Source organism: Pundamilia nyererei, unplaced genomic scaffold (assembly GCF_000239375.1).
Source record: "Pundamilia nyererei isolate P.nyererei 1_Seehausen unplaced genomic scaffold, PunNye1.0 scaffold00183, whole genome shotgun sequence".
Classification (NCBI taxonomy): Eukaryota; Metazoa; Chordata; class Actinopteri; order Cichliformes; family Cichlidae; genus Pundamilia; species Pundamilia nyererei.
In genome coordinates this window covers 165,903-191,435 of record NW_005187584.1, presented here as the reverse complement: position 1 = coordinate 191,435, position 25,533 = coordinate 165,903, and the positions used below count along the sequence as shown (strand labels likewise).

The following is a 25,533-nucleotide window of genomic DNA, read 5'->3' as shown; positions in this document are numbered from 1 at the left end:
CTCTCTCTCTCTCTCTCTCTCTCCCTCTCTCTCTCTCTCTGTGCTGACAATCAAGCCAAACACCAACATCATCAAATCTACAGTGGAAACCAGATATTTACTCTTCAGATAAAAACACTTTTTTAATTGTAACATCAAATCAGACTAAATGTTTATTTTTTAGATAAATATAAAAACATATTTTTGTTAACTTTAAGAGTAAAGAGAGAAACTGTTTGTATTTCTTGTAAATGGCACCAAATTGTATTCAAAGTGAGCCACACTTATGGAGCTCCACGATTCTCTTCCTGGTGTTTTGTTGACATCTCCTGATGTTCCCATGTCACAGAAACAGCCTCTGTGTTTTGCCTTATATGCATCCACAGCTGTGCCACCAGTTTACTCACATGGACTCTACGAACCAATCAGAAGCTTCTTCAGCTCAGAATAGAATCGTCTGGTTTTCTTATTAATTAACAATAAACTTAGAGTATATGTGCTCCTACATTTGATGAAAGTGATTAAACTAGAAGCTCTCTCTCTCTTTATTCTGACATTTAACTAATTCAAAAGATATTTCAATATTTATTTATCCAAAACAAAACAAGTTTACTCTAAATTGATGTTTAACAGTAAAATAATGTTTTTATGTTTTCTCTATAAAGTGTAACTATCTGGTTTAAACTGTGAATATCCTGCTGTGTATTGAAATTCCTCTTGTTTTGCATAAATATACTGAACAACATACAAAGCATAATATATAAAATAACATCTACCAGTTTTTTCTTTGAAAGAAGCTCCTTATGTCCATTGTTGTGTTCATCAGGACATTACTGATTTATTTAGCCGTGGAGGGAAACAACTGAAAATATGAAATAAACACATGTAAGCTGAGACTCTCTAAAGAAACAGCATTGTTGTTGTTCGGCTTTTCATTTTGCCGTTTGTTGATTCACTCAACAGTTGTCAGTCAGACTTCTAACGATGAAACACATTACACTCCAAAAGACCCAATGCTTCTGATGCTTAAGCTCAGTAAGCCCCCCCCCCCCAGCTCTGCCGGCGGTTGTCTCCAAATCTCCCGAGAACTATGTCGATCTAAGAAAGCAAGACCGAGACAGCGAGACCAAGACAAGACCAAGACCATGTAAAAGTTGTCTCGGGACACCCAACTCTAGTTAGTGGTAAATGGACTGATTCTTGTATAGCGCTTTTCTGCTCTCCCAAAGCGCTCTGTACAACACAAACAAGTGCTTTCTAATTACCATTCACACACCGATGGATGCATCAGAGAGCAACTTGGTGTTAATGTCCGAGGATATTTGGCACGCAGACTAGTGGGAGCCAGGGACTGAACCACCAACCTTCCTGAGCTACAGCCACCCCGTGCTCATCCAAATGATGAATGATGATTTCCTTGATTGGTCTTTTTTACTATATAATAATTTTACTATCGTGGGTATCCAGATTTTAACACGCTGGCTTCAGTTTTCGTAGTTTTCACCTTAACAAGTTAAATATATGCAGGAGAAGAGGAAATATTGAAAATAGTGTAGAAACAAATCATTGCATCACACAGTTTAATTTTTTTAGACCAAACTTTTTATATTAGCACTTGCAGTTGTACCCACAGTGGAGTCAAAGCCTTACACTCTGTATAATGAGCTCTTTATAATCATCACAGTGTGCAGAAGTGCTGCTGTGGACAACCATACTCATCTCTGTCCACAGTCAACCCTCTACATCGTGCAGTGACCTTCGTTTCATTGCCATGGTCTTGTGGAAATGTCTTTAGTTGATGTGTTGATTATCAGACAGCCTGTAGTATTTGTCCATCATCATAAGGTAAAGTATGCTCTGTAAGATGCCCTGGATGGGGTCGCACTGAGTTGTCCAACTGTCCTGACACAAGTCGTTGTTGATCTCACTGTTGTAGGGGAAAGACTCTAGGGCTGCAGATAAGACTGTTGCCATGGTCCTGAAGGAGATACCAAGTAAGGCGTCATCAGAAGGGAAGCCCCTCCTCACAGTGACTACAAAGGTGGGCAGATGCATTTCAGAAACACCCCACCCACCCCCAATCCCAAACCCACCCCCTGGATTAAAGCAGAAAGTCCTCCTGTGTTGGTCACACTGAAACACGAGCAAAGCTTTGAGTGTCCTATAACTGACCTCTCCTGTCTACTAACTCCTAACTTGAGCCTTATGACTGTTGTATCTAACAAAGAAGCGAAAATTATTTCATTTCCAGCTGCTCTATGGGGTATAAAACCCACCTAATGCATCACTACGTTTGTACAAACAGAGCCTAATGATGTTACCATCTACACAAGTAACCTCAAATTCACTGCAATTATTCATGCGACTCTTTATCTTTTCCAATTAGCCTCTGCAACACTCATAGTGCTCCTCCACTTCTATATTTAACACTGTATGGGGATTAACCACAAATTTCGTGTCCCATTCATAATCAGGTCAGTCAAACTTCCTCGTGAACTTTTTACACCTCATAAGCAGCTAATCCTCAGCACAAACAGTGTGTGAATGCATTTCCAAAAAAATGCTATGTCACACAGCATGGCATTGAGCTGTTGGTGGTGTTCTTTGAACCAAAGACTGCAGCAAATTACTGCAGCCATTGCTGAGCTTTTCACTTCTCTGTTGCTTTTTAAGTGGTAAAGCTGGAGTCTATGCACCAAGTGCCAGTATGAGTTTTGTTGCCCTGTGCTTGATTGCTTCTGTGGGTGCTGCTGCTGCGTGTGTGTCTATGTTTTGATAAGCTGTAGCATGCTTTACTCCTGTTTTATTTTCTAATGCAGTGTCTGGTTTGATAAGCTCTCATACAACAGATATAATTTTCCCACTTAAGTGTGGGGGGGATGTAATTATAGCCCCAAATTGTTTGCTGAGTCGACACCAACAGAGTACGATTTAAAGATTTATCTTAAACCAAAGTGTAAAGGGTCAGGAAGGAATCAGTGATTGTTAGCACACGTTTCCTGTATCTGACATTTCTGCTCATTTAAGATGCTGCAGTGAGGCTGAAATCAAATTAATGGAAATAATAGATCAATAACTTATTCTCAGTTTGGATGTTAGCAGCTCATATTTCTCCTGCTACTTTACATTGAGTTTTATTGCTGCTTCAAACAGGCAACGCTCCATCAGTTATGCTCAGCGAGTCTGATCGACCACCGGCGAATGAGGTGATAACGGCCTATTGAGTGTGCTGGTAGGTGGAGGAGGCCGCCGACTGGCAACATGCACGAGGCTGATAACAGCTGATGATGACCATTCATGGTCTAAAAACATTCAGACTGGGGGGGGGGGTTTACATTTTACAGCCTTCAAATGTCAATAATCTTGTCTTCAGGCCCAGCATTGAGTGAAAAGAACATGAACACAAATGTCATTACCATTTTGGGTTTACTTCTCACAGTGCAACGATAACAGCATGTTTCCATGAGGCCACAGGCTTCAACTTTCAAAATGAATCAAAAATAACAAACAATAACAAAACAATATAAAACCTCTCATTTCATTTATTTATTTATAAAGCACGTTTAATAACAATAGGGAGCTGACCAAAGTGCTGTACAAAGTAATGACATTGACGACAACGACAGGTAAGAAAATTAAAAGAAAATTAGAATAAAAGAATTGGTAACTCTCCTACAGTTTCGAAAGCCAGAGTAAAAAAATATGCTTTCAGATGCGATTTAAAAAGAGTAACAGTTGGGGCCTTTCTAATGTGGAGAGGTAGATCATTCCACATTTTCAGTGCCACAACCGCAAATGCCCGATCTCCTCTATGAACCATCCTAGGCTTATGTAAGGAGCAGATGATTGCTTGATCGAAGGGCTCTAGGGCGTATAAAGCTGCAATAGGTCAGACAAATAGTGTCTGGCCAAGTCAAAAGTAACATTTTGAATTTAATTCTAAAACGCACTGGAAGCCAATGAAGGCTCTTCTCACTATTGTCTTCACATAATTATTAAAATGATCAAAGCCACAACAACTAATTAAAGACACAAACTTAGAGGCCCATCATACATACTAAGTAGGTCACACATGCATGCACTGCATAATGTATAGAAAGTGAGTTTCCTGTATCCTCTCTTTTCAAAAAGGTAGAAAAATATGTCAAATTATAACAGTTAAATCATATTTGAGTACCACAGACATGTAACAGTAACAACCACTTTGCTTGCTTTTTGCACACCCTTCACCAAAGGGTGTTCGCACACTGTTGTTTAAACATTTTATGTGCTAAAATGATTAAAGGGTGTATATGAAAAAGTCAATTTTTCTGCAGATTTTTATTTTTTTAATATCTGGATTGTCAGTTAGTCAAAATCAAAATCACCAGTAAAATAATCTTAAATGACAGCGTCGAAGCGAATGCTGGATGTTGTTTCCACTCGGCTGGACTCAACTCATGATTGAAGTGCTCTCCAGTGGCTGAGGCAGCAGTTTGAGAAGTGTCCCTGCCTGATGTCACTTAGCAAGTGATGGAGGCTAAGCCACAGCCGGTGGTCCCTTTAGCCGCACGTCAAGTCAGGTCAGGTTTGTTTGGAAAGCCCAAGATGATGCATGATGTCTGAATGGGCCACACACACACAGGCTTCAACCAGCCAGACTCTTTATGATGATACTTGAAAAAGAATCCGCATGAAACAAGACGTCACATTCACCTCTTCCTCTATTTAATTCACAGCTCTGATATCCTCATTTATTCATCCATATAAAACTAAACTACAGTGATGATCTTCAGAACTGTGTGCTACTGTATGTGCAACAGATCTGCTGTTAATTATCAGTTTTTGTTTTATTTTTGTTATTTTGTTCATTTTTTATTGACTTTTAGTAAAAAAGGTGAGATTCAATGTGCAAAAAGTACCTTTTTAAGTATCCTAAAAAATGGATACATTCCTTTTTTAATATTACATTGTACTTTTTTCACACTATCTCCTAAAAACAAATCAGTCAGGCAAAATGTTGTACTGGATAGAATATTTCAAACCTTTATTTACAAGCAAAATTCAAATTGAATTAGTGTCCTTGGCCAAAATAGGCAGGGTTAACCTTGGTTTCGGAGCTAACCCACCATGACTCTCAATGCCAGGACAAAACGGAGTAACCAGAGAAATAAAAAATAAAAAATATCCAGGATCCTGTTGCTGTGAGGAAGCCGTGCTAACCACTGATCCAGTTCCAGTCATTATAACAAGACACATTATAGAGCCAGCTGTTAGGACCGATCTTCAGCATTAATAAAACCAGTCTTGGACAAATCACAAGAAAAGTACAGAGCGATGGGCTGTTGAATTGATGATTTTTGTCCAAAGGCAGTCTGGTAGCAAGCTTTTAGTATGAAATAATGGCAGCTTTATTCTTCACTCAAATATATAAGGGAAGAAATTATTCTTTTTTTTTAATATTTCACTTTTGACTCTGCTGCCTAAAGTCAAATCATATAAAGCCATCACGATGACTCATAAAACCCCAACAAGCCTTTGGGATGAATAGATCATCACCACCCACAAGAAACTGCTTGGAAACAAAAGTAACGAGTAAACAACCTGATGCATCACAGAGAAGCTTTTTAATGATTTGTAAGAATCAATTTTGCATTTTAAAAAAGATTTGCTGCATAGTTATATAATCCCTGACCACAGCTCACAACCACGTGAACTCTATAAAGCATACAACCTTGACTGTTATCATTTTTCTAGCCAACCATCCATCGCATAGCCGCCAGCTTTTAGCTAACAGCTGACATTAGTTCTCTTTGCCTTTATGTAGTGTTTTCCATCCTCTGCACCTCCTCCTACCCTCACCTCAGCCTCCCCTCCTTCAAGGCTCTGGTACACAATTCCCCTGACAGCAACATCTGAGAGTCAAGCCCAAGTGGCACAATTAGTTGAAGTTTTCTATTACATAATATTCTAGATTACTGCTTAAAGCACTTGTAAACAAAATGCCAAAGTGCTTTGCATAGGAGAGAGTTAAAAAGAAAGGCAGCGAGGGAAAACAGTAACCTCCTCATAGCAATGGGCAAACAGCTCACAAAGCTCCTCTCCTGCCTTAGAAGTGAACCTGTAATTAGTGTTTGCATGCTACCTGCTCTGTGCCTCACACATCATCCCAGATAAACATGGTAGATTTTCTGTCCCCATTTTCTGGTTGATTGGAGGAGGAAAGTGAAGAGGTCTCATCATTTCAAAGCCATGATTTAGAACAGACTCCTGTGGCAATTACACAAAGTGCTTTGAAGAACTACATCAGCTTACAGTGATCGTTTAGGGTTGGGCGTAGATCGTACAGAGTCCTCCATCAGAAGGCTGCCAGCAGTCATACAGAAACAACCTCCTCTTCACAGGCGTGCCTCAACTTGTAGGCTCAAAAGCGACCGTTCACAGTCAAATCAAGCTTTCAGTCTGTCAGACTCCACACTCACACTAACATCTTTAATGATGCACTTAGGCACAGCAGTGCTTTTGTGCTGAATGCTAATGGGTTATAGTTTCCTTTATGACCGTTCTAGTTTAGTGTTACCACGCTACCATGTGTTCCCCCTTAAGGCGAGACTAGTGTTTAACATTTAACCTTGAAAACATCCCAAATGTAGTCAGTTACAACGCCAAGCTTTACAACCTCAGGCCTCATGTATCACTCTGGAGGATTTTAAAATGCAGTAGGGTTGTCACCCTGTCCATAACACCAACCTGTGCTAAAATCTCTCATCTGCAGCTCTCCCAACTCACCAAATGATACGTCCATCATGGTCATAGTAACACCAGATGGTGTCTTTAGTGAATGTGCCACACTTGGAAACTGTTGAAAAATGGAGTTGAGCCTTAAAATGAAGCCAGTGCAGAAATAGCAAAAACAAATGCAACAAATCAAATGGCACTTGAAGCTGGTTTCAAAGCAAGTCGATGCCAATAGAGTCCCATGATGACATCCCCAACTTTTCAGCAGAATTAAACATATTTACACCCTTTTTCAGAACATTTTTGGTCTCTTTTCCTTAAAATTATATATATTTTACGAGTGTGACCGTTCTAAGTGACAGGGGGTGTTGATATAATCTTTATATGAAAGATTAACATATTTTAACATAGCCATTGTCAACCAAACAACTTTAAACTTTAAATATTTCGGCCATAATCCTTTTTTTTCCTTATTAATAAACCTTGATACCTGGATGCTTATACAGTAGAGATCTATAATTCAAAGAGTAGCCCTGCACTAAAGCTAAACCTCCTTTATTGTCCATTTTACATTAAAGGCAACCATAATTTACAAAATGAGCAGTAAGTTTCTATAAAATAAAACTTGAAAGAAGTGATTAAAACCATTAACTCGTTAGGAAAGCCTTTACTGAGATCATAAACACTGCAGGCTTGTGTCCAACTTAAGAACTTATTCCCATCAGGGGAGTTTAAAAAATGTAGGGTGGAGGCATTTTGGCTTTGGCTTCATTTTTCAGGGCCAGAAGCTACAGCCATCTATAGTCTGTGGGTGCCAGCTTATATCTATTACATAACACATTTTTCTGTCTGGTTAATTATAATGTCAGTCTATCCTCCAGTTCTGATGATGTTGTATATTTGCATGCATTTAACACTAATTAGCAGCTATTTGTTGCTGTGTCCCATACAGCCGATGTTTGCAACTTGTTCATCAAGCATGCTAATGTAGCTAACTGTTAGCTTAGCACTCCAGCCTCTGATCTTATTCTGGCTCCAAAAACAGCATGGCAACTGAAGCCTGAAAACAACATCCACAAACTACTGGGTGACATCTATTAAAAAAACATGTCACTAAAGAGGCTAAGTGCTATCAGTGCATAATCACAAAGATTTATCACCTTGACTTAAAACTGAAATTTGCATCCTTGATTTAAAGAAAAGGCCTACTTTACCAAAGATGTAGTTTTGTGTAAAGTTTGTCACCATATTGTTTCAAATGTCACATTTTCTGGGGATATGCTAATGTCAGCTGTCAGCAGAACATGGCTCAGCATGGATCCCAATCATGTCTGTCAAAACTTTAAATCTCAACACTATTCAATTAAATCAGAGCATTACTGGAGGACTCTAAATGATGTTTTCTAAATGAGCCACATGCTGCTCATTTGACAGAACTGACCTTCAGTCAATCAATCAATCCAAAAATAAATAAATAAATAAACAGAGTGGAAAAATCCAAAGTCTTGTAACGTAGAAAAAAGGGTTATAAAAACGCATCTAAAAAGAAAACAGGCCAAACTCACAAATGATTTATTAGATGCTTTTAATGGGAAATGGTTCTTATCATGGTTATCGTCCACTGCATGAAAACACAGCTGCAATCCAAATGCTCAGTCGCTGTGAGCATGTGCACTTATGAATGCCTGTTAAGGTGTAAAGAGAACACTATACAATATCTATACAGCTCAACTGGTATTTAACGACTCGGTTAGCTCGAAGCATGATGTGTTAAGTACATTAAAATCAGAAATAAGACTTCAATCCTGAAGACACCAGACAGAAGGAAATCTTCTGTTTTATTCTTACGTGCAACACGCTAGAGAATGCATTTGACTGCATGCACTCATGCATACGTTACTGTACCACAGGCAATATAACAGAGCTGATTAATGCTTCATTTAAACATCAAAGCTGTCAATACAGAAATCTATAAAGGAAACAGAACATATTAATGTACCAGGAAATTAGTACATTAACTATCAAATAGTCAATTACCTGAACTGCTCACAGTCAGTTCACTGTTAATCTGAATAAACCTTTAATTAAGTAATGTTTTCACAAAATAACGGTCTGCAACACCAGTTACTTGTGTAACTGTAATTAAAGTTGCTAAAATACTTTACATACAAAAAGGTTCAGATGAATATGAGGAGACATGATGGTGAAACCTGTCAAAATATGTTGGAAAGCTCATTATGTTAAAAAAAATTATACATAACACAACAACTGATTTGATCCATTTCAGTCTGACTTTAGGGGAAAGAATCAGTACAGGAGCTGTTTTATTGCAGTTAGGCTTATGAACAGCACTTTAACTTTTGCTCTTGTTATTTTACTGGACCTGACTGTAGCTTTGATTTTGCCAACCATTCGCTTCAATAGAGTGAAGCTGGCTACACACTGGAGACCTTACTGGGCAAGCAAGTACAAACGACATATCCACTGAAATGGGCAGGAAATAAACTCATCTCAATCCTCAAGGAAGCAACCGAAGTGACTACCAATGAGAGTGAAGATTACCTTTGACTGACTGGTAGTAAATAAGCATCGCCTAGGCAACTGGGGCCATGTTAGAGCCATCAGTTTCAACGTGATGTGTGACAAGCTAATCGCTGCTAATGTGAGATGGTGTAGATGGAAAGGCACTCGAGTGGCTCTTATGCAGTTTATCAAACAGAGTACATCTTAACACGTGGGATCCCACAGGGCTCAGTCCTTGGACCTGTTTTGTTTCCTTTATATCTGCATCTATTCAGCCATGTAATCCATTATACACGAGTGTCTCTCTTACGAACTGTGTACCTTTAATTCTTACTGCTGAACTCTGATAAAAACTTAAGTCCTCATTATTGGTCCTGATCATATTTCTAATAATGTTAGTCCCCTTTGTTGGACAAGTAATAACTGAGTAAAAGCAATCTGCTAAAAACTTGACATTGTTTTCAATCACCGACTCAGTTTTAGCCACATGTCCAAGTCTAATCCATTTTTGCTTCATACAAAATGACTCCAGACTGCAGTTTAAGATTAAATCACTCCACGCTATGGCTCCACTTTAGATCTCAGAATATCACCCTCAGACTCTTCACAGCAGACAATCGATTAAAGGTTCCACAGTCCAGTCTTTAAAACAAAGGGACACTGTGCTTTCACTGTTTTAGCCCAAAACTGTTGGGCAATTTTTCTTTGACCATTAGGCTCAACACAATCAGGTGCTATTGAAAAAAAAAACCTACCTCTATAAATGGGCTTTTGTATAATGTTTTACAGTATTTTCTTATATTTTTAGCCTTGCCTGCATTGCCTATTGTTGTTACACATACTGTATATATGTCACTCTCTATAGTGAGAATGCAAAAACATAAACAGGAAACAGAAAAATAGAAGAGCAATGGAAGAATTTTTCCTCTCACAGAAACATTGACACCTATGGGTTTTTTTCTTTTTAACTCAGGTGATATGTAGTTGATTGAGAACAAGTGATTTAATTAAAAGCAACAAAAAGTCACTTAAGATGAGTCACTTCCTGCATTAAAGGCCAGCAGCTGAGCGGTTATCCGGGTTAGTTCATATAAACCATGCACTCCTTTCACACCGCTAACAGCTGTAACTGATTCAGCAGTGGCTTAGCCTCCGCTCACACTCAACTGCACCTTTGCAGAGCAAGCACAGTCTGTAAATCACTTAATACGACCTTTAAAAACAAGTCCACCCTCATGCATTTCATTTTAAGATTGGTTGCTTCAGACCAAATTGGACAATAACACACTGGCTGGCAGCAAAAGGTGAAATAAGGCTACTCGGCATTGTGAGACTTCCCATGGACAAAATCTCTACTCAGACAGCAGAGCAGCACAAACACAGCCTAATTATCTGTGCTGGGTCACTGTTCCTGCTGCTCAGCACAATCTCTCACTCGACAAACCAACGGCCCGTCTCTGGGTATTATTCATGTCCTCTTTAAAGCATCTCTGCTGCAGAGCAAGGATAAAACCAAAGCTGTCACTTCTCCCCTTGCTGATCACCACTTTTTAAATAAGAGTAAGAAAAAAACACAAAGAAGAATTCATATAATGTCAGTATAATGTAACAGAGGCACAACATATAATATGTTGCCCAGTTTTTCCAGTTTTCTAATTGGTTTTTATTTTCATTCACTCAGTAAAAGGACTAGATGTTACAGTCCCTGGTAATGCATTGCTTTAAATAGAGAAAATCTTTCAGGGATGGCTGTTATGAGGAAAAGTAGCCCAGAAACTTTACCAGCGGCACATATCGTTGTGTGCCTCAACTTTCGGTCTTTTACCCAGGCTAATCTGCCATGTTTCCTTGGTTAGGTTTAGGGGTTAGAGATCTGATCTAAATTATCATATTAAAATTTGGGACACATCGTCAGCAGTGGACCTTGGATTCATCGGGTGTTTTGGCCATTATCTCTGGACACCCTCATCCAAGGAGGCCCTGCCAGGGCTGATCAGGCCCCGGAGTGTGTCAGTGGTTTATGTTAACATTGTTATTTCTCTTCTACTTTCTCCTGTTTAGGTTTCTACAATTTATTCTCTATTCAATGCAACTGAGAAATACTTACCTCTTTAACATTTATGGAGCCTCGTTTTAATTTAATTTTCACTTTTGGCTTTTAATTCAGTTTAGTTTCAGTTTGTTTCCAGAGTGCGTTTGTTTATTCGTCTTTAAAAATGTTTAGTTTTACTTTAGTTTCTATTAGTTTCAGTGCTATTTCTAGTCCCCATTAATTATTATTGCACAGAGGACATATGTGAGAACAGCGTTCAGGAAAAGCACGTGACTCACAGTCTTGTACACACCAAAGTCTGATCAGGAAACAAACACTGAAACTAAGAATATTTCCTGTATATATCTTCAAATTTTATTTCAGTTGGTTTTCCAAGTTCACAAAATTGCAGTTTGAATATTTTTCAGTGGTTTCATTTTTATCTTTGTTACCTGAAATATTTTTTCCCACGTTTTGACATTTAGCTTGGCAGAGCAGATCCTAAAGAAGGTGAATGACTCCCCAATCAAAGCGACAAATGGCTTTTACGTCCACTGGACTTTTCTCATCTTGCTGACTACTGAAAGCTGCTCTTTCCTGTCGACACACATTTACACAGATCTTTCTAATACACGCATTGATGATTACCTGTCACACAGCCATGTTACAATGACCATTTAGCCAAATATTCATGTCTCTGAGCCGGTCAGATATTTGTTTTTCATAATTTCTCCAACAGAGGTCGAGCAGGGCCCAGCATGCACTCCAGATTTATTCAGGAAGTCAGCATAATTGTAAAGTAATATAACGCTATCAAAAGCCCATCCAACACTTCATCGAGCATATGGCAGATTGTGCTCAGCGCACTTCATGCTTGCTAACTAACAGGACCTTCATTAAAATTCTGCTTGTGGCCATGGCCTGCAGAGCAACAACAGGAAATGTCACATTTCCTCGCTGCCAGCATTATGGACACGCTACACAATGACATCACCGGTGGCGGCTGCTTTCCTCTCCAAATGATGAAGAAATGGCTGGCAAATTGAGACCAGCTGCACCTGAAGTGTTGTGAGGATTCGTAGTACCAATAATGAACTGGATGTGACCTATTCAGCAGCTGCTCTGGCAACCCTACAAATTGGTGCATCAAAGGCAAAGTGATTAGCATTTCATGGTTTGGAAGGTGAGATAAGCAGGAATGGTTATGTAATTATTGTTCTGGACACCAAGCAGCTCCGAGTCCAGCTCATCTGGATCTCAGTGCATGACACACACTCCAATAACCTGCTCTTCTTTCTGTAGTAACCTGAGGGTTTGTTGGTGCCATAGAGATGTGATTGTGTGATAACAATCATGAAATACCAGCTGTGTTCAACCATATGCCACGCGCACACATCAGTTTGCAGAGAGAAGTCACAGTGGGCTTAGCCGAGAGGCCGCAGGTTCAGTATGTGCCGTCACATGCTGTCGTTAAATAATGTGCACCACGAGCATGTCGCCCCCCAAAGGACAGAGTTGTAGAAGTTTACACACTCATAGGGATTTGACAGTATAGCTCTGCTGTCATGTGAACCAGTGGCCTGAATTTCCCCTCATAATAATAAGGCTTTGGGGGGCTTTCACAGACGATTTGAAGGGAGTTTAGCATGAGAGACATGCGAAGAGAGCCTGAACTGTCTCATGTGTTTGTCCCTGCAGCTGGTGAGCGAGCAACAAGAGAGCCGCCCGCTTCTAAGCCCTTCTATCGACGATTTCCTCTGCGAGACCAAGTGCGATGGGGTTTCCCGCCCAGTTACTTCCAACACAGCCGGTACAGCACTTTTATTTCCGCATTTAAGCTGATGATAATGTGCTTACATCAAGTATTTTTCTTTCATTTGTACAAGCATTATATTAAAATCTACTCATATTTAATAGCCAGGAAAACCTTTCTGAGCCATGTTGGGACTAGAACAAATGGATGTCACTTCCTCTTTTTATCCAACACGGCCAAAATCCTGGAGACGAGTTTCTTTCTTTTATATAATTTACCTGTGCCTCAAGTCAGATCAATAGACCTTCATATATTATATGATATTTTGATTCTTCACTGTCCACAGGTTGCACTCAGTGATGCCCAGTGCTTGCACAAACATTAGCTGTTGAAGGATGTACTGTATATATATATTTAAAAAAAGGTTTTAGCATCTAACAAAGGTTCATTCTAACATTTCCTTTTCAGCTCTATTTGCAGTTTTAACACTATCCCTACTAAACACCCCAGTAATCAGTTTTATTCACCTCATACAATAATGTTTCCTGTGATTCTCACACATTATAGTGGACTGATTTATTTTCTACTTCAAACATTAAAACTGACTATATTTAAAGAATTATAATACAAATGTATTATAATTAGTGCTTTAAACGATTGTTTGTGCTAAAATAATCTGGATCAGACTCACTGTTGAGAAACTCAACCATCTGACATTAACAGAAGCTGAACACCATCTTGATTTCCGCATGGCATCGTTTGCAGATCAGACAGCTGACACATGTCATCTCTCGTCAGCTGAGAAAAATGCTGTGAGCAACTCTGTCTCTCCCTAATGGAAAAATCATTATGTTTAGGAACATAAACTGCAGAACTGAGGGATTTATTTCTCATTGTGATTTGGAAATAAGAAGTCAAAAATAAGAATAAAACTCTGTGTTTAGGCAAATTTCACTGGGTCCAGTCTCCTGCTGCTGCAGTTTGCAGCTACATAAAATGATGCAGGTGAAGCAAATTTTAGGTTTGATTGTTTGTGAACTTGTTTTCATGCTGGATGGAAGTTTCCGGAACCACACGACACTTAACAAAATCGAACAAGCAAAGATAATTACGAGCTCAAGTATGCTAATCCACATGAGTCCTCCGTGATGATGCTTTCTCTGTTTCACTTCCATCTGCTGTTCAGGTCGACAGCAGCAGGTTTTTTTGCTCTTCTGAGTCTTAAAAACCTCCACAGTTAATTATAAATTGATGTCACAGGTATCTGGGGTTTAGAACCGAGTCAATTATACATCTATTTAAATTTGTGATTTAAAAGAAAACAGCGCAGAGGTTTGGGGTCTCCATCCGGACCAATGCAGCTCTGACATTAACGCATTCACAGAAAGTCGCTTCACCAACACTCTTCTGCTCTCATTTTTTCCTTTTGTCATCACTTTGATGTTTACTTGCTAGTTTAAATAGTCAAAGGAAGGCTTGAAGGATGTGTCATTAACAATGTGTTCTTTATAAAACTGCTAAATATAAATGTCCTCATGTGATTTAGTGAAACACGTCTGAAAGTCTGACATGTGGCTGGATTTTGATGCAGTTTAATTGTTAATATCGTAGTAAAATCCTCGTTTAACATATTGTTTGTCCTTCGTGTGTAACCAAAACACCACAGCATGGGCTCATTTCTCTGAACGTACCTTGAGGTATTTGCAGCTCGAAGCCTATCCAAGTCATCTTGGTGCCCAAAACGAATCAAAATGTAAATTAAAACAAACTAATTCTGGCTGAAAATCCTGAGTTTGGGACCACCAGCCTCTACCTTTCTTTCACCTGCACTCCCGTCGGAGCTACTTCCTGTCCTTAAATCACAAGGTGATGTGGTAGGATTGTGTCAATACATGATATTCTTGGGAATTGAAGTTTGAAAAGTGATTGCCAAAGATGACATTTCGATTGTTACTAGTAAATTAAACATTAAACAAATTAAACACTGATGTGTGCACACTTGGTCCATTCTTGGATCGTTGCACACTTGAATGTGAGTGTGGGGAGTAGCTTCCTTCATCAGTCACAAAACAACAGAGTGTCATTTTGTCTACTGGCTTGATTTTAGTTTTTGTAGTTGTGTCAGGCCTTTCGTTTTGTGATGATGGAGGGTCAATGGAAAATTGTACTTATTAGTCAGTATAATCTTTCAGTGATATAAGTTTGCATATGGTAGAATACTGCATGTAATCATTTGTGTTTAGAAGTATATAGTTGGTGACATAGTGAAATGTTTCATCCTAGGGGGCCTGTAACACTTTAAGGTGTTTTAGCGTCCACCCCCACATCCTGGAGAAGTGTTTAAGAGTATATTTCTTAACATGGAGGGTCACACGTCCCTCTAACTTTGTGGCCAATAATATGTTCTCTCTCCACTGCAGCAGCGAGTCACCGCTGAACAGTTTGGTCTTTGTCCAAACTGTTTCACACACTCAGAGCTCTGACGTGGCCCGATGGAGACCACTGGTACAAGATAATCAGCTGTAATTTGTCATTATGTTTTGGCTCACTGGTGTCAAACTGAAGAGATCAGGACTCTCGATGTCTCAGTGGTCATACTTGTTTACTACAAACCCACTGGCCGCTACACAGTAACTACTTCTAAATGCTTACTGAGGAGGTTTCTTCCTGTTAAAAGGGAGTTTTTCCTTCCCACTGTTGCCAAAGTGCTGCTCATAGGGGGTCATGTGATTGTTGGGTTTTTCTCTGTATCTATGAAGCGCCTTGAGGCGACTTATGTTGTGATTTGGCGCTATATAAATAAAATTGAATTGAATTGAATTACTGTGCGCTGTATTTCTTCCTAGCATCATCATTTCAAGGAGACTCTGGGTGGCAAAACAATTTTTACATCACTGTCTCTTCATAAAGCGTTCGTGATTCTTTTGATGCTGGAAACTCTTCAGGCAAGCATCCACACGAGTGTGTCTCCCTTGATTTCTAATTGTATTTGTCATCTAAAGAGCACAAGGCTGGGAAAACGAGCACACTCTCTAATTATGTAGAGATTTCAGTCAACAAATACTCTCAGTTGCTTGACATGAAGCAGCAGCATGCCGGTTATGCAGTCACGTACCTGCACTTTTAAGCTCGTATGGCTCAAAAGACGTCGTCGTCGGCTCCTCGGAGGCGAGCAAGAAAAGTTTGTGGGTTCCTCAAATATCCAGTGTATGAAAACGTTTTAGTGTGGGTTTTAGCAAGTCATTAATTTTTAATCTAACCTCACAAAAACATGTCATGTATTTGGTTTGCAGTGTTTCTCACTAAACTACTGATGGGAAATAAAGGAAGCGAGTCTACTGCAAAAGGACAAAATGCCACGATAGATACGATGCAAAGGTTTTTAGTCCCCACTCATTTCTTAATATTTTTGCTTCCAAGGAGCCAGACTCTCTTAGAATTTTTTAAATAGCCCTGAGCAGGAGTTCTTCAACCTCTGAAGATCTTTTTCATTTTTAGTCCTCTCCTTGTACCTGAGCATTTTCACAGTAATGTTTTCTTGTTTGTTGAGCCACCTAACATGACTCGTGCTTGAGTTACTGCACTGACCAAACTGCCTTAGCAGACCGTGCAGTCATTTGCAGTATATTTAGATTGGCTGAAAAGAGCAGCAGAAAATTTTTAGATGCCCACCTAAGGGGGAATACTCCAGCTTAAGTACCGCTGACAGGTCTACATGCCACGTCAGAAACCGTGCCGATCAAAATCAAAGCCCGTGGTGCACAAAAAGTGAAGCCTGCTATTCAGTCTCATTACAAAGTTTTACAAGTTTGATGCAACCTCGAAGGCCTCTTAAAGTAAAGACGCCAATAAAGTCGCAAATTACATTTGAGATAAGGAGATGGTCAACTCACAGATTACTAATTTTTAAAAAAGACCAGAGTAAGGGGGGAAAGTACTCTATGAAAATTTAAGTGCAATCCAACACTCCAACAGATTTGATCAAATTAGAACACGTTTAATGAATGAAGTTTCCATGGCTATCAATGATCCTTCAGATGACAGATGAGAAGCTAACCATGTGCCATCTCCTCACAGTTCTCTCTTCAACTCTGGACCTGCTAGATCTCAGCGAACCTGGAGAGAGGAGGAACAGCAGGGACAGAAAGAGTGCCCTGTTATCCCAGGGAGACAGCCAGAAGAACACCTCACACAGGAAAAAGACAGATGAGACGGAGCTGATCCAGGTGGAAGTTGAACATACGGCACCAAGCATGCGAACCCCAGAGAGGGCATCACTGGACTCAGGTAGAGAGACGCTCCAAAGTTTGGGTGATTTTCTGTCAGTAACACTAAATCACACTTAGTATCAGGGATGACCTGCTCCAATAAAACTGAATCCACTCCACGCTGCCAACACTAATGTGCAAACGTGGTCAATCCTTCATCAGCCTCCACTCGAGCCCTCTGACACACCTTATAACTTGAACAACTACAACTCCCATCATCTCGTGTGGAAGTGACCTCACACGTGCACAAGAGTGGCCACAGAAGCACTGAGTCGATTTAATGTAATGAAAGGGATAAAAGAAAAGAAACAGCCAGTTCCTTTTGTGTTTGAAAAGGTTAAAGTCTGTAACTGTGCAGAGCGAGTGTGGTGAATAACTCATGGGAGGGAGACTGGTTATAACTGTGATGTCATTTAAAGCAGAACTTTGTGTCCTGATAGATTTGTGGACAGCTGATCGTCTTCTCGTTTTTTAAATTTGTTTAGATTTGTTTTGTTTTTTAGCTAATTATTTGTACTCTCAGAAAGACGTGTTAAAAGGTTTGTGTTTCAAAGCTGGAAAAAATAACTTATCTTTGAAAATTAGTGTCACCATTTAATTGCACACCAAACCTGATTAATTTAGCTTTTTGTCTGAACACATTAGCGTTTCCCCAAATTAACAGAAAGTGGAACATCTGTGTATGTTTCACGGGCAAATTTGAAATGACATTTCTTTGTTTTTCCATGTTTCACTTTGGTTTTTTGTTATGTTATTACTGTCACCAGTTACAATTGGCTCACTGGATAAATGGGAAGAATTGAATCCCAACCCTGAAAGAAATGGCAACAGAAAATGGAAGCTGGAGAGACGACGTTCTTCTAAAAATTCATCTAATGAGTTTCTGTGGTAGGTCCTTACCTCTGTATTACTCTGACTGGATAATAATCATATCATCTTTTTCATATCTGTCCAGCATCATTATTATTTACACTGGAAATCTGAATTCCCTGTCAGATGTCTAATAATCAGTAGCCAAAGTCTCAGAGCTTACGCAACTTTTTGTGCATTAAAATTTGTGTCACTTTGTAGGAAAAATGTCCTTCAGACTTGTTTTTATCCCACCTCTAAGAACCGTCTTAGGCTACGTTCACACTGCAGGCGAAAGCACATCAAATCCGACTTTTCTGACCCTGCGACTCATATCCGATCATGGTGTGACAGTGTGAACGGCACATTGAGAGACCAGTGTCGGAGTGTTAAAGAACAGCTTTGAAATTCTCATGAGTTGTTTGCAAAAGAAAAATCACCATCATATTGCAGCTATCCCTTCGGCGCCAGCTGTGGGCTCAAGGCTGGAGCTGAACAACAACACCCTGATAACGACTGTGTTGAGTCTGTTCTTCCCATTCCCTACAAGGCCACCTGGGTTGGCTGGAAGACTGTTTACTTAGCCTGGCAGGGCGAAGGACAGTCTCAGCTGAACTCTGGACACGCACACACATACATATACACTGATAAGCACTCACCGACGCATCACCCTCCCTACCCCGGATCCAACGCCACCTCCAACGCTTACCTCCCATCCGTTGTGGACACCGGGTCAGCTGGAGGCGCAGTCAAAGATTGCAGCGGTCCCAGATCAGATGTGCACACTGGAACACTTTCCCATGTTGCTGTCTGTGTTTATTGTGCTATGGTGTGTTGATATCTGTGCATTCCTGTATTATCCTTCTGTGTTACACATTTCCATGTTTTTTTCCTCGCTACCTGGCCTGACCTGTCTCCCCAATGTGATGTTTGTGTGTTGTATGTACGGTCGGCAAGGTCTGTCATCTCGGTTGTGGGCAAAAGACCTGCAACTGACAAATAAAGGCTATCTCATCTCATCAAATCCGATATTTTCAAATCCGATCTGGGTCACTTTCGTATGTGGTACTGAATCCGATACATATCCGATGTTTTAGAAAGCGACTGCTGTTTGATGGTCATGTCGCATTAAATCCGTCTTTTACGTCACTGACACAAGACAGACGCCAACTATCAGCGCCCAGGAAGACGTTGTGAACACTTCCTGTTTGTTGGGAAGACGATGTTGGAGAAACGTGAACATTTTATTTGTACTGCTCCTCTCTAAAACAGTCATACGGATAAACTGTAATAAGGATAATTATTAGGCCATATGTAAATAACTTTACACTTATATTTATAACTTAGAGCAAAATTGGGAAACGTAAAGTCCGAAGTCTTTATATTAAGGCCATCAGTCAAACACTACTGCTTGGTCTGGGTTGTGTGTGACGTCTTCTTTTGCGCATGCGGACGCGTTGAGCGTTCACACTGGAGACCGTTTGCTGTCACATTTTATTTGTAGTGTGAACAAGCAGACAAAAAAAAATCGGATTTGATCAAAAATTCAGAATTGAGCATCAAGACCTGCAGAGTGAACGTAGCCTTAGTGTCTTTATGTTCAGGGTTTTTAGGCCCACGACTTCCTTTGCTTGCTTCTTGTTAGACAAACAGTCCTGCTGAACATTTTAGGTAACTGAGGAAACATTACTTTAGTAGACGGTGAAACAGGGGAGACCGAATGTTTGTCCACCTGTTGATTATATAGTGTTTTATCTGCTATTGGCAGAGTTCAAAGGTAAATATTTACCATGGTGATGTTTTATGCAAACATGTAATAAAATTACATTTTTTTACTGCCATTTTCTAATTATTCATCTTTAAAGCTCTACTGCCAACATGTTTAACATGCTGGCTCATCCCAGTCCTCTCTCTTTTTTCTTTAGGTCCATAGATTGTAAACCACAGATAGACTCGTCAAATAAGAATACCCTGGAAGCAAACACCAAACTGGAACCAGAGTCTGCACTGGCATCACAAGTAAGTGCTCGGAGTGTGAGTGGAAGGCAGGAATCCTCATTATGCACTGTGTGCGCACTCGAAGTCTTTTTTAACTGAGAAAGCTTTCCACATCTCCGACATTAGCGTTTCCCTTTCCAGAACCCCCCCCTCCAGCACCACCACCCTCCTTGAGAAAATCAAACTACATGAACATACAACTGCAGGAAAAGGCTGTGGAACCTCCCAGCATTGATTGCCTGTCGTGTCCTGAGTCTTTGTCTAAATCACACTTATAAACAAGTACAAGTGACCACATTAATGTCACACATTCTTACTTTGTGTAGGCTTTGTGAATGTCTGAGATCCTGATGTTTCCAAAAACTGACGTCAGAGCTTCAGTTTCAGAAGCTGGAATCAGAAGAAGAGCACGCCGCTGTAAATAAAGGCCGTCAAAATGCTTCTTGACATTCACGTAAAGATTTCATGATGGGACAAATGGGACTCTATAGGAAAGATTATTAAGAAGCATGAAGCTGTAAAATGCCATAGAAGAGACTTTTTCAACATCACTCCACTTTCTAAACCACTGTTTATCAAATTTTGAGACCCATGGAGCAGACGCCAGGCAGGGAACACCCTGGAAACATCCAGGACAGGTTATCAGTTACCATTTCATGCTCCATATTGCACCTACAGTCAATTTAAAATCTCCAATAAAACTAACAGGGTGGAAGTCAGAGTACCCAGAGATGAGCCACATACGCACAGGGAGCTGGAGGAAACTGAGGAAATTTTCCCAAAAGAGGGAGTTCTGCAGGGATTATTTTATAAAAGCACTAATCATCTTCAAAAATGTCTGTTTTTGTGACTCTGATAAAGATCAGTCCAGATGTTAGGAGTAATCAGTGCAGAAATCCTGGTCATTCCAAAGGGTTTACAAACTTTTTTACTGTATTGTTCTGATTGTTGCACCGTTATATACGTTTGAAGAACTGATGACTTAAGCTTTATTTACCAACTGCATGTTTATGTTGTGTTACAATGAAAGTTTGTATCTAATAAGACACCCTACTGTGTGTTGTTTACCCATCATTTTGTCCTAACACCTACAATTCTTCCATTTCAGCTCAACAGGCAGTATATTAGTGGAAGACATGTAAGCCTCCCTATGCATCCTTTCATATAACACTGAAAGACTTATACATTTGTACCAGTGAAACAGCATCACACCTTCTCAGAATATCTGGCTCTAAAGACCAAAAACAAGGTGACTGTACTGAGAGCAAAAAGTAAGATAAAGATCAAAGTTGGCTTGGGATGGATTCCTTTGTGGTGCTACTAGGTCCAAATGTCAAGCGCTTTCTGCCTTAGTTGGTGTCTCTGTGTAGGTCTGCATAGGGGTCTTGTTTTCAGACGCCATTATTAGATTAATAGCCTATGAATTATTCAGCAGCCTTACTCCAAACCCATTAGTGTTGAGCTCACCGAGCTAGCTAAGCCTATATCACCTTTTCAGCACACTGATAAATAATAGATTTGTGATTAAAGATAGCTGTCCGAGACGGGGGCCGGGGAGCTATTGGCAAACAAACACACCAAATTTGTTTTGCTCAGGAGTTACATTGTAGCTCGCTGACAGAGATACTGTAAAGAGTGGTTTTAGCTTCCCACACAGCAGGTACAACACGCACACAGAAAAAAAATGCATGCAAAGATGAGGCGGGTCCTGCATGAGATTTACATACACGAACTAACACAAGTGTATAACTCAACCTTCAAAGGAAAAATCCACCCTCGTTATTTTGTGGAGTTAAACATCAAGGAGGAGAAAGAATCGTCATTTTATATGTTTATAAACATGAAAAGAAATCTTTTTATGATGCAGTTACAGTGCATGCTCACTGTGAGCTCCAGCTTCACGCTTCAAGGTTTTATTGTTTCCTCAGTCCCTGCTTTTAAAGAGCTCATCCAACTGTAATTTGCCAGTAAGTCCTCATCCTATCAAGCCTTTAGTAAAAACATCATGTCTTAGAAATATAAGAAGGGCAACTGGAGGGCACATCCTCTGCCAAGACCAATGTCTGAAAGAAAGATTTCAACATTTAAAGGACTCTGTGCTAGCCTCTGTGCTAGCCTTCATGAAATTAGCTTTTGTGGTTTTTGCATAATCTTGATAAAAACAGACAGAAAACAAATGGCCTCCACCTCAGTGCCTGTCCTGGCAATCCCATCTTACATTTTTCTTTATCATCGCGAGCTCAATAGCTCTGCAGAGCAGTCTGGTGCTTACTTACTTCCACTGCTTTTACAGAAACATTTTGCATTTTAAATGCAGATTCTTGGGGTTTCCTCTGGGCAGCAAGAACAAGAAAACACAGACAAACAACAGCTGGAAAAAAGCAAAACAATAAATACCAACAGGAAATAAGACACTGCTTGAAATTCAGGGCTCATTATTTTAAACCTGAATACGTATTTGTTTTTTTAGCTATGACTATGTCACCAATCAACAACCTCTGTGTGCATGACTGAGAAAAGTCTCATTAAAAACAATTCTGCAAAAGAAGAAACATTCCTCAACAGCGATGTGAGAGACTCATCGCCAGTTATTGCAGAGGCTTGATTGCTGTTCTTACTTATCAGGTTTTCACACAGGGTTCCTATAAGTTTGGACACACCTTCTCATTTCATGGTTTTTCTTTATTTTTACTACTTTCTACAGTGTAGATACAAACTGAAGACTTAAAATCTATGAAGCAACATATATGGAATTACCCAGCAAAGACAAAAATGACAAATAACTCTAAACATGTTGTATATTTTAGAAAGCAGCCATCCTTTGCTTTGTTGACAGTGGGTTAGGGTTTGTTGGGGTTTTATTCAAAACTGAAGGCACATTGAACCAGCATGGCTACCACAGCATCCTGCAGCCACACACCATCCCATCATTTATTTTCCAACAGCACAATCACTCCACACTCACCTCCAGGCTGTGTGAAGGCTGTTTGACCAAGAAGGAGAGTGATGAAGGCCGGCCTCCAGTCACCTGACCTAAACCCAATGGAGATGGTTTGGGATGAGATGGAGCGCAGAGTGAAGGCAAAAGGACAATCAAGTGCTCAGCATCTTTGGAAACGCCTTCAACACTGTTGGAAAACTATTTCAGGAGATGACCTCATGAAGCTCATGGAGAGAACGCCAAGAGTGTGCAAAGCAGTAATCAAATCAAAGGCTGGCTAGAATCTAACATGTTTTGAGTTATTTCACACTTTTGTCTTCTACATAATTCGTCTGTGTTCATTCCTAGTTTTGATGCCTTCAGTGAGAATCTACAATGTAAACATGAAAATAAAGAAAAACCATTGAATGAGAAGTTAATAGTGTATACACTACCAGTCAGGTGGTGTATACACGATTAACTGATGGCCAAGGCAACGCCCAATCACATCATCAGGTTGCACTGTGTGAATTGTAACCATGTAATCTAAATTCCATCTTGTTATGAACTAAAAGTGAAAAGTGTGGAAAGAAGCCCAAAAAACAACCACCAAGGATTTGGAATAAAAGTTGTTAAAATGTTGTCTGGTATGAAACTACAGCTGGACTGGAGATCTCGCAGCAGAATAGTAAATCTCGCCACATTTCTGATTTAAGCTGGAGAGGAAACTGTGACAGAGCACTTTCGGGTGGATTTTTCCTTAAGCAATCCAAATACAGAATCCTGCATTTGTGGCAACTTTTTCTTTTTGGCACTGCATGCATTTTGCTCTTCATGAAGCACTTTCTTGCACCCATTCTGGGTGACATTAAGATGAATTTTGCATTATATCTTTCCAGATGGGAAATGTTACAGATAATAGCTGGCGGGACTGCAAGCACAGGGAGCAGTCTCTAATAGATTTCCTAGCCCTGCGATACATACAGCTATTGCTATGTCTAGTAAGCCTAATGCATTGTATACGAGTATCTCAGAATCATTTACTTCTCAAAATGAATGCATATGAAGTTGTGTAAACTATACCACACTCTGATAATGCAAAACTACTTGCGTGTAATTGGTTGGTTTCCATTTTCTCAGCACAGCAAAGCTTCATTATCCAAGTGTGTAAGTGGGAATCTATCAGCATATTCTGGTTTTACATTGCATGCACACAGGAGTGAGCCAGGCCGGAGGGTGAAATTGTGAGAGGCTGGATAAGTAGGATGTGGTTCAGATGAGGAGCAGGTCTGCGAGGCGAGGACTGGGCGGGGGGGTGCTGACAGTAGTGATTCGGCTGGCCTTCCTAAGCATGTCAGAGGCTTTGTTGAGGCAGGGATATTTACTCATCCCTGAGAAAGCAGAGACGGCTGACCCTGCACACTCTCCCTGCCCGCCTGTCCTCCTATCTGCGCGTGTGTGTAATGCGATGTTCTATGTTTGAAGCGTGTGTGCGAACGTGATGGTTTGTCATGTGCAAGTGAGTGAAGGTAACGGAGCCTGTTTGCGCATAAATGTTTATATTACTATGAAATGTGTGCATGCATGTGTGTATGACAGGCTCGCTTAACAAAGGAGCAGCGGTGGGGGAGCGCGCTGCTGTCCAGACATCAGTCCCTGGAGGAGGAGTTTGAGCGGGCCAAGGCTGCTGTTGAGGTAAGCAGAGTTCTCTTTAGTACATCTGTCAGCAAAGAGGCTCATCCGCCGCTGACTTCTACTAAGACTTAACAGGAAGGTTGGATGTTCAGTTTCCATCAGCTAAACTGTTTCGTGCATGCACCCTTCCTGGCAAACACCCTCTTTTTCTGTGCGAGTTTCAGGAACGGGCACGAGTTAGAGAGACGGACAGCTTACTGGAATCCAGCCCTACTCATCGAAACAACATTCCTTATTCCAGCTTGAGCTTATCTTTGTAATTCACTAAGAAATGCAAAGAAAAAAACAAGCTGTGAAAAATCGTACTTATTAAACAGTGAATCCCAAGGAACTTAAACACTGTTCTTCTGTAGTTTAGCACGACCCCTGATCAGCTGGGTAAAAGTAATTTTCTCTGTTATCGACATGATAATACTCCTCCTGCTTTTTTAAGGGAAAATCTTTTGAGTTTAAAGAATTGCAATAAAGGTTCTGTGGGCATTAAGCCATGAGAACTGTCTTCAATATCACATTTCAACCATCATTGCCCATGTATTCAATTCAGTTCAATTCAATTTTATTTATACAGTGCCAAATCAAATAAGGGCGCTTTATATTGTACAGTAGATCGTACAATAATGGATTCAGAGAAAGCCCAACTATCATATGACCCCCTATGAGCAAGCACTTTGGCGACAGTGGGAAGGAAAAACTCCCTTTGAACAGGAAGAAACCTCCAGCAGAACCAGGCTCAGGGAGGGGCGGGGCCATCTGCTGTGATTGGTTGGGGTGAGAGAAGGAAGACAGGATAAAGACATGC

The 25,533-nt window shown here is 40.2% G+C and overlaps 1 protein-coding gene across 3 annotated transcripts in view; it reads left to right on the top strand.

The window, feature by feature from the left end:
- Nucleotides 1-25,533, top strand: part of pex5la (peroxisomal biogenesis factor 5-like a) — a 122,174-nt gene that overhangs the window by 64,035 nt on the left and 32,606 nt on the right. Inside the window, exons 2-8 of one of the 3 annotated variants that reach the window (XM_005746742.2) lie at nt 1,916-2,020; nt 12,950-13,061; nt 17,082-17,291; nt 18,040-18,160; nt 20,047-20,140; nt 21,228-21,257; nt 24,639-24,734. In XM_005746742.2, coding sequence (XP_005746799.1) covers nt 1,916-2,020; nt 12,950-13,061; nt 17,082-17,291; nt 18,040-18,160; nt 20,047-20,140; nt 21,228-21,257; nt 24,639-24,734 — 768 coding nt within the window. The remainder of the gene's footprint in view (nt 1-1,915; nt 2,021-12,949; nt 13,062-17,081; nt 17,292-18,039; nt 18,161-20,046; nt 20,141-21,227; nt 21,258-24,638; nt 24,735-25,533) is intronic. The other 2 variants (XM_005746744.2, XM_005746743.2) reach the window with 2 other exon arrangements.